The sequence below is a fragment of the Macaca fascicularis genome, chromosome 14, assembly GCF_037993035.2.
Source record: "Macaca fascicularis isolate 582-1 chromosome 14, T2T-MFA8v1.1".
Classification (NCBI taxonomy): domain Eukaryota; kingdom Metazoa; phylum Chordata; class Mammalia; order Primates; family Cercopithecidae; genus Macaca; species Macaca fascicularis.
In genome coordinates, this window is record NC_088388.1 from 56148370 (window position 1) to 56160225 (window position 11856).

General features: G+C 44.1%; 1 protein-coding gene across 7 annotated transcripts in view; it reads right to left on the reverse strand.

Moving 5' to 3' along the window:
- The window catches only part of SWAP70 (switching B cell complex subunit SWAP70), an 83674-nt gene extending 72622 nt beyond the window's left edge, over positions 1-11052 (reverse strand). For all 7 annotated transcript variants that reach the window (XM_074014365.1, XM_065529549.2, XM_005578642.5 and 4 more), the window contains exon 1: positions 10851-11052. In XM_074014365.1, coding sequence (XP_073870466.1) covers positions 10851-10949 — 99 coding nt within the window. In that variant the 5' untranslated portion in view covers positions 10950-11052. The remainder of the gene's footprint in view (positions 1-10850) is intronic.
- Between the last annotated feature and the right edge of the window lie 804 nt (positions 11053-11856).

Genomic DNA, 11856 nt, shown 5'->3' on the forward strand with positions numbered 1-11856 from the left:
AAAACATTCCCCTTAAAAACTGCATCTGTACTTAACATGGGCAAACTTTTCTTCCTGTTATTATTCCATAAACAATGTAACTTAACAACTATTTACATAGCATTTATATTGCATTAGGTATTATAATTAATCTAGAGATAATTAAAAATATAAAGAAAGATTAGGTTATATGCAAATACTATGCCATTTTATATAAGAGTCTTCAGCGTCCTAGGATTTTGGTATCTGCAGGGAGTCCTGGAACCAATCCCCCACGGATACCAAGGGACAGCCTGTACAAACAAAAGAAGAGCACCAAAACCAAACCAAGGGGAAACAATGGTGGAAAAAAAAGTCTAACATTCAATTAAACTACATTTACTCAGCTACCTATATGCACCTTCCTATAGATATAAAGAAAAGTTTCCTTCTCTCTCAATACAGTTTTCAGTCTCCCATCAGTTATCACAGAATATACTAAAATTGCAATCAAAACAAATAATATAGTCTTAAACTACACGGTTTGTTCTAAGAAAGGACTATTCATGAATACAAGTTTAAAAGCAAGTAGAAAATGTGTTTCTGGAATACTGTTTCCCCACTATTAGCTTATTGCTATCTACTTCAGCTGCTGAAAAGCAAGTAAATCTTTGCTTAAGAAAAAGCTCAAAACAATCACTTAGTGTTGCTCGGTAGTTCCGCCTGAAAAACAAAGTAATACCAAATCAACATGACAATCAGTTGTCTTTTAACAATCCAATTGCAAATTAAGTTAACAGAGCTGATGACTTCTATGACGGTGCCTGCACAGGATGAGTGTAGGGAAGAAGGCCTGCGTACCCTCAACTCCAGAAACTTACAACTGGAGCCAGACTGGCTTACAACTAAGCCAGAAAACTTACAACTGGAGCCAGAGAGACAGAGCTCCCCTGTAGAAGGTGCACAGATTGCCAGGAAGATACCCAATGAGATTACAGGGAATGTGGGAGAAGGAAGGAGAAAAAAAATCAAGGTAAGTAAAGGGAAGCAGACAGAAGTGGTTTCCTTTTTGGGGAGGAGGGTGGTGTGTGGAGGAGGGCTTAAAGATTTGAGAAAACCTACTGACCTGCAATGACCTTATTTATGGCTATAAATATATGTAAAATATATAAAATATAAAAGTTGTTTTAACAAGAAAACATTACTGTGACTAGACAACCAGCAAACATCTGTTTCTATTGTAGTTTATGTAAGTCATAAGAGGTCTTTCTTTCTCCCTTTCCCTCCCTCCCTCCTCCCTCTTCTCCCTCCCTCCCTGTCTCTCTCTCTCTCTCTCTCTCTCTCTCTCTCTCTCTCTCTCTCTCTCTCTCTGTTTCTTTCTTTCTTTTTCTTTGGATACAGAGTCTCACTCTGTTTTCCAGGCTGGAGTGCAGTGGCAGGATCAGAGCTCACTCCAGCCTCCATCTCCTGAGCTCAGGCCATCTCCTGTCTCAGCTACAGAAGGAGCTTGGACTACAGGCATGTGCCACCATACCTCTCTAACTCTATTAGTTTATTGTAGAGATAGGGTCTTACTATGTTGCACAGGCTGATCTCAAACTCCTGGGCTCAAGTGATCCACTCGCCTCAACCTCCAAAAGTGCTAGTATTACAGGCATGAGCCACTACACCCGGACTAGGAGTGGCTTCTATTTTTTTTATTTCAAATTTTTTTTTTTTTTGAGACGGAATCTTGCTCTGTCACCCAGGCTGGAGTGCAGTGGCAGTATCTCGGCTCACTGCAAGCTCCGCCTCCCGGGTTCATGCCATTCTCCTGCCTCAGCCTCCTGAGTAGCTAGGACTACATGCGCCCGCCACAACACCCAGCTAATTTCTTTTTTTTATTTTTGGTATAGACGGGGTTTCACCGTGTTAGCCAAGATGGTCTCGATCTCCTGACCTCATGACCTGCCCACCTCGGCCTCCCAAAGTGCTGGGATTACAGGTGTGAGCCACCGCGCCTGACCTATTTATTTATTTTTGAGACAAAGTCTTGCTCTGTCACCCAGGCTGCAATATAGTGGCACTATCTCAGCTCACTGAAACCTCCTCTTCCCAAGTAGCTGGGACCACAAGTGCCCACCACCATGTCCAGCTAATTTTTTAATTTTTTGTAGAGACAAAGTCTCACTATATTTTCCAGGTGGTTTCCAAACTCCTGGCTTCAAGTAATCCTCCTGCCTCAGCTTCCCGAAGTTCTGGGATTATAGTCATGAGCCACTGCACCCAGCTTCCCAAGGGTTTAAATCTGTGTTCTATAGTTCAATTTTATTGATAAGTCTGACAAAAGTCTATGTTTGCAACATGTGATATTATGAGACAAGAGATATATAGAGAGAAATATACATAGGTTTTCATCCATGGTCCCTGGCTCATAATGCCATAGCCCTTGTTATAATGTTGGGGTACTTTAGGCCTCAGAAGCAGGTCTCAGAAAACAGAATCTCAGCCGGGCATGGTGGCTCACACCTGTAATCCCAGCACTTTGGGAGGCCAAGGCGGGCGGATCACTTGAGGTCAGGAGTTTGAGACCAGCCTGGCCAATGTGGTGAAACTCGGTCTCTACTAAAAAATACAAAACTTAGCTGGATATGGTGGTGTACACCTGTAATCCCAGCTACTTGGGAGGCTGAGGTAGGAGAATCGCAGGAAGGAAGGGAGGAAGGGAGGAAGGGAGGAAGGGAGGAAGGGAGGAAGGGAGGAAGGGAGGAAGGAAGGAAGGAAGGAAGGAAGGAAGGAAGGAAGGAAGGAAGGAAGGAAGGAAGGAAGGAAGGAAAAAAAAATAGATCTCTCTCTCTCTCTAACCTTCTGTCCTTTCTTCGCCTGCTCCTTTTTCTCCCCAAGGCAGGCCGTAGAAACTAAAAATATAATCTCATCTCCCCCAATCCTTCTATCTTGGAGCTGGTCATAAAGAAATTCTCTGACCTTCCTTGTCTAATTGTAGGCCACAAGACCTTCATTTCAGAAGGGGTCCTCCCCCACACCCTTGTGGAAGGAAGGCTGCACAGACAGACCAAGAAGAATTTGAACAGACAATCCTTGCTGGACTTTCCCACTCAGTCTATTAATATTAGATCATACCCTTTTTGTCTAATCACATTCCTACATGGTTGTCTGTACTTTAATCACGACTATCCAATAAAGTCTCCATAAGAGACCCAAGAGGACAGGGTCTGAGGAGCTCCCAGAGAGCTGAACATGTGGAGACTTAAAGGAAGGTTAATGAGAACTCATTCATGTACCAGGAGGGCAGTGCACCCAAACTCCATGAGAGGTTCCTCACCCTGTGTCTCTCTTCATCTGTCTATTTGTATCCTTTAAAATATCTTCTGTAATAAATCAATAAACATGTCGCCCTGAGTTCTATGAGCCACTCTAGCAAAGTAACTGAACCCAAAGACAGGGTCACGAAGACCCCAACTCGAAGCTGGTCCATCAGAAGTTCCAGAAGCCCAGATTTGCAACTGGTAGGAAGGAAGGGGACAGTCTTGTGGGACTGAGCCCTCAATCTGTGGGATCTGACACTCTGTGGTATCTGACACTGTCTCCAGCTAGATAGTGTTGGAATTGAACTGGAGGATACCCAACTGGTGTCCACTGCAGAACTGATTGCTTACTTGGTGTGTGGGGAGAAACCTCCACACATTTGGTCACCAGAAATCTTCTGTGTTGATTGTTATTGTGGTGTGAGAGCAGAGAAAAAAACAGTTTGCGTGTTGTTTCCACTGACATAATATTAAAATGATATCTAATTACATTGTTAATTTTTCTACAGATTTTGCTTCAAATTTTATTTGGATAATTTTTCTTTTACTTAATAATATGCTATTTGTTAAAAATTCAGTATATAAATAAGCTTTGTCTGTACTACACTGGAGGCCCTCAAGGCCAATATTTACCAATTATAGCATTGACTCAAGCACATTTATTTCAATGAATACCATTCTACAAAGTAATCTTCTTAAAAATGAAAAATACAGGCTGGATGTGGGGGCTCATATCTGTAACCCTAACACTTATAGGTGGATGGACGGATTGCTCAAGCCCAGGAGTTTAAGACCAGTCTAAGCAGCAAAGTGAGACCCTGTCTCTACAAAAAACAAAACAAACAAACAAAAAAATTTGCCAGGTGTGGTGGCATACACCTGTAATCCCAGCTACTCAGGAGGCTGAGGTGGGAGGATCGCTTCAGCATGGAGGTCATGGGTATGGTGAGCTATGATCATGCCACTGCACTCCAGCCTGAGTGACAGAGTGTTACCCTGTCTCAAAATAAATAAATAATTTTAAAATAAGTAAAAAATATATTTATTCCAAAGATGATGTCAATATTCCAAGCTTTTCATAACTTCTCTTTAGAGAAGAAATATGAAGTTTATGACACATGGAAAGGAAGAACCAACCTGATTACTTTACAGTCTCCTATATATATATGTGTATATATATACAAAACAAAATTAACTTTCAAAGGTATGAGACCATGTTTTCCTTAAAACTCTTCTTCCTCAGCTCCAACATTGCCCCAAAGGGGTTCTTATCTCTGATTTCTGGTCCTCTGGTTTTCTTGTTCCTCTCACCATCTACTATAGCCATTCCCCAAGACTGTCGATGGTTCTCTTCTCCTCTTTTTCCAAGCTTCAACTACCAAATTCCTTACTGACAACCCCACACTTCCCAGGAGTATCATCTCCAGCTGAACATACACCCATCAAGGACCTCAAAAAAACAAATAAACAAACAAAAGTTTTCATGTTCAAAACTGTATCATTGCATAAACAGCTCCTTCTCATGGCTTTTCCATTTCTATTAAAACCCACTTCTATTAAAAACCATTATTAAAAAAAATAAAAACCACTACTATATATTTGGTCAACTGCAGTTGACATTTGAGACATTTCTGAATCTGTCCTTTCCCGTCCTCCTCCCACCCAATCATGGGATCATGGGTCAAGGCTCATACCTTGACCCACCATTTCCCTCTTGTCCACCTTCACTGTCTCTAGTCCCTATTACCTCTTATCGGGGCTATTGCAATGGTTTCTCTTATCTTCCCAATTCACTCTAGCCAGCACTTCTGCTATGTCACCCAAGCTGGAGTACAGTGGTGCAATATCGGCTCACTGCAACCTCTGCCTCCCAGGTTCAAGCGATTCTCCTGCCTCAGCTCCCAAGTAGCTGGGACTACAGGTGTGTGCCACCACACCCAGCTAATTTTTATATTTTTAGTAGAGACAGGGTTTCGCCACATTGGCCACACTGGTCTTGAAACTCCTGACCTCAGGTGATCCACTCACCTCAGCCTCCAAAAGTGCTGGGATTACAGGTGTGAGCCACCGCGCCTGGCAAGTAACTTTCTAAAGTGCAATTCTGATCACAACTCCTCATCCTCTGAAAACCTGGGGGGCCCCTGGCATCTACCTAATTTGTCTGGCAATCAAAGCTTTCTATGCATTAACCCCAATCTATTTCTATAGCTTTATCACCAGCAATAATTCTCTCTCATACACACATAGGAACACACATGTGTATGTTCTAACTACAATCAAAATAAGTTACACAGAAGTCCCCTTAAATACCTGATTCATTCCCGTCTCTTGCAGTAGTTCAGTGTCCCCTAGGGATAACAGCAATCAATAAATATCCATTAAATAAATAAATTAGGCCAGGCGTGGTCACTCATGCCTGTAATCCCAGCACTTTGGGAGACCGAGGCAGGTGGATCACTTGAGGTCAGGAGTTTGAGACCAGCCTGGCCAACATGGTGAAACTCTGTCTCCACTAAAAATACAAAAATTAGCTAGACATGGTGGTGCACACCTGTAGTCCAAGCTACTCGGGAAGCTGAAGCAGAAGAATCGCTTGAACCAGGGAGATGGAGGTTGCCACTGTACTCTACCCTGGTCAACAGAGCAAGACTCCGTCTCAAAAAACTAAGTAATTAATTAATAGAACGGGCTTAATCTTCCCCCATTCCTACATAATCACATCCTAACTTCCTTCAGAGTTCATTTCAAAGAAGCTTTTTTCATAAAGCAATCACACCAGTGAGAAGAAATCACCTCTTCCTTTAAAATCTCATGGCCCCATATCTTCTGTCACACTCAGTATCTTCTACCCAATATTTCCGTTTCTTTTCTTTACCACCAGACTTTATGTTTTTTAAGGATCAGTAATTGTCTGAGTAATACAGTCTCCATCTGGGGAGAGAGAGAGTGCCTTCTTTAATGGTCGTTTAGTCTTTTAATTTACCTACCAAAATTTAAACTCTTTGAAGGCAAAGATTCATATTTCTTTTTTCTCTGCCTTTCACCACCATATCCCTTATCTCGTGAATATATCCATTCTCTGTCTCAAAAGTTGTGAAGATAACTCAAAAAGGCAAGTATCAAAAATATTTTTTAGAATACCCACATAGCTTTCCAAAGCAATACATTTTAACCATCATTTTGGATATATAATTATTAGTCTGCTGCTTAATAAATCAATTATTTGACATTTCCTCCAAGGAGATAATCTTAAGAGCCTAAAAATACTAACCTTATTATTAAATGAGCATGGTACCTTACACATAGTAGACTTACAGAAGGTTACTGTATGAATGAATGAATCAATCAACAAATAAAGGCAAAAACTCTACTCCCAGCCAACAGAACACAGAACTAGGGTCAAACACAAAAGGAGACCTAAATAAAAATGTTTACATATTTTCAATTCTACAAACACTGGCAAGATGAACAGAACTGAACCAATCCCAAAGTCTCACACAGACAAGAGAGACACAAAATACAACTGCGCAGTTGCACTATCAACGTACTGTGGGTGAAACCTATGAACTGGTATTTATCACTTTCTGCCAAGACGCTTTTCCTATAAGCAGCCATAAAGACAATTGTGAATAAAATATAATCAAAGTAATCCAAAAAAATCTCATTTATGCCATCAACTGGAAGAGAAGAAAATGACGAAACCATTGGCTTTGAAGTGTGAAAATAGGCCAAGCATGGTGGCTCACGCCTGTAATCCCAACACTTTTGAGAGGCTGAGGCGGGTGAATCACCTGAGGTCAGTAGTTCAAGATCAGCCCAGTCAACATGGTGAAACCCCATCTCTCCTAAAAATACAAAAATTAGCCAGGTGTGGTAGTGGGCACCTGTAATCCCAGCTATTTGGGAGGCTGAGGCAGGAGAATCGCTTGAACCGAGGAAGCGGAGGTTGCAGTGAGCCAAGATCACACCACTGCATTCCAGCCCGGGTGATAGAGCCACACTCCATCTCAAAAAAATAAATAAAACAGTAATAGTAATAAAGTGTGAAAACAGGCTGGGTACAGTGGCCCGTGCCCGTAATCCCAGCATTTTGAGAGGCTAAGGCAGGCAGATCGTCTGAGCTCAGGAATTCAAGACCAGCCTGGGCAAATGGCGAAACCCCATCTCTACAAAAAGTACAAACATTAGCTGGGCATAGTGGCCTGTGCCTGTAGTTCCAGCTACTCGGCAGTCTGAAGTGGGAGGACTGCTTGAGCCCAGGAGGTTGAGGCTGCATTGAGCCATGATCACGCCACCACACTCCAGCCTGGGCAACAAAAAGACCTTGTCTCAAAAAAAAAAAGAAAAAAGAATTATAAAGAGTTGGCTGGACAAGGTGGCTCATATCTGAATCCTAGCACTTTAGGAGGCCGAGGCGGGTGGATATCTTTGAGCTCAGGAGTTCAACACCAGCCTGGGCAACACGACAAAACCCTATCTCTACAAAAAAATACAAAAATGAACTGAGCATAGTGGCTTATGCCTGTGAGCCCAGCTACTTGGGAGGTGGAGGCTGGAGGATCACTTGAGCCGAGATAGCGCAACGGCATTCCAGCCTGGGTGACACAGCGAGACCCTGTCTCTCTCTCTGACACACACACACACGTGTGAAAATCTTGGTTCTAGATTTAGCTACTACTTACAACTGTGACTCTGGACAAATCACTAAACATATCATCATGGTGGCTCACGCCTATAATCCCAGCACTTTGGAAGGCCGAGTTGGGCAGGCTGCCTGAGCTCAGGAGTTCGAGACCAGCCTGGGCAATATGGTGAAACCCCATCTCTACTAAAATACAAAAAAAAAAAAATTAGGCATGGCAGTGGGCACCTGTAGTCCCAGCACTTTGGGGGTCCAAAGCGGGCAGATCACGAGGTCAGGAGTTTGAGACCAGCCTGGCAAATATGGTGAAACCCCATCGTTCCTAAAAATACAAAAATTAGCCAGGCTTGGTGGCATGTGCCTGTAGTCCCAGCTACTCGGGAGGCTGAGGCAGGAGAATCGCCTGAACCCGGGAGGCAGAGGTTGCAGTGAGCTGAGATCCCACCACTGCACTCTAGCCTGGGTGACAGAGTGCGACTCCCGCACAGAAAAAAAAAAAAAAAATTAAGAGGTTATTTGGGAATATCTGGAAAAAAAGAACAAACTTTCCTTCTCCTAAGATCTTTAAAAGAGAAATGATGGTTGAAAGCAAAAAATTTAATATTTTCTGATGGGGATTTCAATGTATGTAGATTAATAAATATGACAATTACAACATAAAGTAGTGAGGGTAAAGGGACCTATATGGTGATAAGTTTTCTACATTCTCCTTAAAGTGGCAAAATATTAACTCTAAGTACACTATGAAAAGTTAGGGATGGATATTCTAACTCCTAGAGCAAGTACTAAAAAAACCTACACGAAGAAATATAGTAAAAAACTCACTATTAAAATGGAATATTGGCCAGGCACAGTCGGTCACACTTGCAATCCCAGCACTTTATGAAACCAAGGAGGGCAGATCACCTGAGCTCAGGAGTTCAAGACTAGCCTGGCTAACATGGTGAAACCCCGTTTCTACTAAAAATATAAAAATTAGCTAGGCGTGGTGACGCACACCTGTAATCCCAGCTACTTGGTAGGCTGAGGCACCAGAATCTCTGGAACCTAGGAGGCAGAGGTTGCAGTGAGCTGAGATCGCACCACTGCACTCCAGCCTGGGAAACAGAGGCAGACTGTGTCTCCAAAAGAGAAAAAAAAAAAAAACTGAAGCATATTCAAATAATCCCAAAGATGGAAGAAAAGTAGAGGAAAAAAAAACAGAAATCAAATTATAATAAAATGGTAGCCCTAAATCAAACCATATCAATAATTACATTAAATGTAAATGGCCTAAAGATGCCAATTAAAAGACACAGATTGTCAGAAAGAATAAAAAAAAAGACACAGCTACATCTATTTATTAAAAACTTACTTTAAATAAAATGGCATAGGTAAGTTAAAAGTAAAAATAAAAGTAAAATGTAGACCTACTCATAACTCCCCTAAACTGGAAATTACACAAATTCTCAAGGATGCATGGCTAAAAACTACCATACATCCATGCAACAGAATATTACTTAGCAATTTAAAAAATTATTGGTACACACAACAAAATGGATTAATCTCTAAGGCATTATGCTGGGTAAAAGAAATCAGTTTCAACAGTTACAAACTATACGACTCCATTTACATGGCACTTTGGAAACGGTAAAACTATAGCAATTAGAAAAGATCAATGGCTGCCAACAGTTGAGATGGAAGTAGGGCAACATCACGGAGTTTTTTAGGATGATGGAACTGTGGAAGCCATGGTTGTGGTGACAGTTATATGAATCTATACATATGTTGAAATTCATAGAACTGTACACCAAAAGTCAATTTTACTGTATGTTAATTTTTAAAAATAAAGTAAAATAAAAATTACGTGGATGATCTCCATGGACCCTTCCAGACTATGATTCTATCAGTGAGAAAAAGAGAGGAGAGGCAAAAGGAAGACAAGGAGAATGCTAATCCTACTGGCATAAAAGCCACTACTCACAAGAACCTGATTACTGTACAAAAATATACAAAACAAACCCAATCTTCAGAATTTATTCCCAGAAGGGACTAAGAAAACCGGACATTCGTATCTAAAATGTGTATATTTTTAAATGCCTATGAATAGCTCTTCTTGTCTGTTTCTATATTTTATACTTTGAAGCAGCTGCCAATTTCTCCTGGCTGAGTGCCAATTTCCCTGCTTGGGGTTACTCAATTTACAAGCATCCCTTTATTTATACCCTATACTCTGGGGTCTCTGGCAGTCACAATAACGACTCTGAAAAAGCAGTCGCTTTTGCAGGGTGCCAGAAAGATCAGCCCTCCTCACCCGGAACTAAGGTCCCTGTGGGACACAGCACACCCGGTCCACTAGTTCCAAACCTAAAGACGCTGGGCGGGAGGTCTTCTCAAGTCAAAAAGTCTCCCAAAGGAGGAAGACGCTGGAGGCCGGGCTTCGGGGCATTTCTGCCGTCTCCGGACTGCCCGGGAGCCTCCGGGGCAGCTAGCCGTTTAGAGGACAGTGCTGGTGTGAGGCTGTGGGCTGCAGAAGGTTCTGCCCAGCGACCCTGGGCAAGTCCCTTCCTCTCCTGGAGTAAGAGGAAAATTCTGGGAAGGTTGTGTAAGCTCGCTTCCCATTGACGCCTCAGAATCCACTTTCTGCCCCTCGTTCTCCAACGCCAAGAAGGAACCACACTTGCCCCTCACAGACTTCAACCCAGCCTTATGCCCTCCACCTTTCCCAGTCCCTGGGAGACCCGCGGAAACTAACACATCCAGCCAAGGGCAAGGCCCGAAGGAAGGGGTAGGCAGTAAACACCAAATCCCGGTCTCAGACCCACTCCGCCCCAAGCGGGCCTACCGGGCGCATTCCGGCCCGCCCCGCCCTGTGGTCACAGGCCGCCAGGTCCCGCTTCCACCCAAGGGAAGTACAGAGCGCGCCGGGGAGGGTCGGGTCGGGGGCCGGATCAGGAGGCGCCCACCTTGAGCTGGGACTTGGAGACCTTGCCGCTATGGTCCTGGTCGAGTGCGGTGAAGGCGTGCCAGATAGCTTTGAGCAGCTCGTCCTTCAAGCTCCCCATGGCCGCGGCCCTGCTGCCCCACCAACCCCTCGGGCCCAGCCAGCCCCTCCGCGCCTCGAACGCCCCTCAGCCTCCGCGTCCGCCGCCCGCCGCGCGGTCACCTGACCCGCCAGGCCCCGCCCCCGCCAGACCCCGCCCTGCTGCCGGCGCCGGTCCGGTGCCGCGCCCACAGCAGCCGGAGCGTGGGTTCTGCGGGTCAAGCCACCCGTGGTGACAGGAATGCCTGGCCTTCTTTGTCAGCCAGGACGATAAACACATCTCCCTAATGTTTCCCAGACCAGTTCGGGCCTTTTTGGGTGCTCGAATACAACACCTTACACAAATGACACCGTCTTGAGGAAAAAGCCGAGAGATTAGGTGAGCAGCCTACCCGCCTCTTCCCAGCGCCCCGCAGTGAAAAAGGGAGCCCTGGTCCTGTCTTGGGAACGCAGTCACTGTCTGAGGAGGCCGAAGAAGACCCCGAAAAGTCCCCAGATAGGGACTCAAATGATAGCGCAGTCCCAAGTCGGGGAGGGCGGTGGGGAGACAGGGAAGGACCTCGAGGGAAGTTTGTTCGTTCATTTCGCAAAAGTTTATTCGTGCATACTCTATCTTGGGTTCTAGGGACACAGAGACGAGGTTTAAGGGGAGTTTAGAAGTCAGGGTCAGGCAGCATTTTCTTCCTAACGCCTAACTGTTGTTCAGTTCACATCTTAGGAAGGGTTTGACCTGGTTAATGCCTCTCTGTAGTGTTTCTGTGCTTGCAAAATAGGAGATCTGCGCCAACTCCAAATCACTCCACCCATTTTACTAATCAGAACAGATGGACTATTTAAAAGAACGTATTTGGCCAGGCGTGGTGGCTCACGCCTGTAATCCCAGCACTTTGGGAGGCCAAGGTGGGCGGATCACCTGAGGTCAGGAGTTC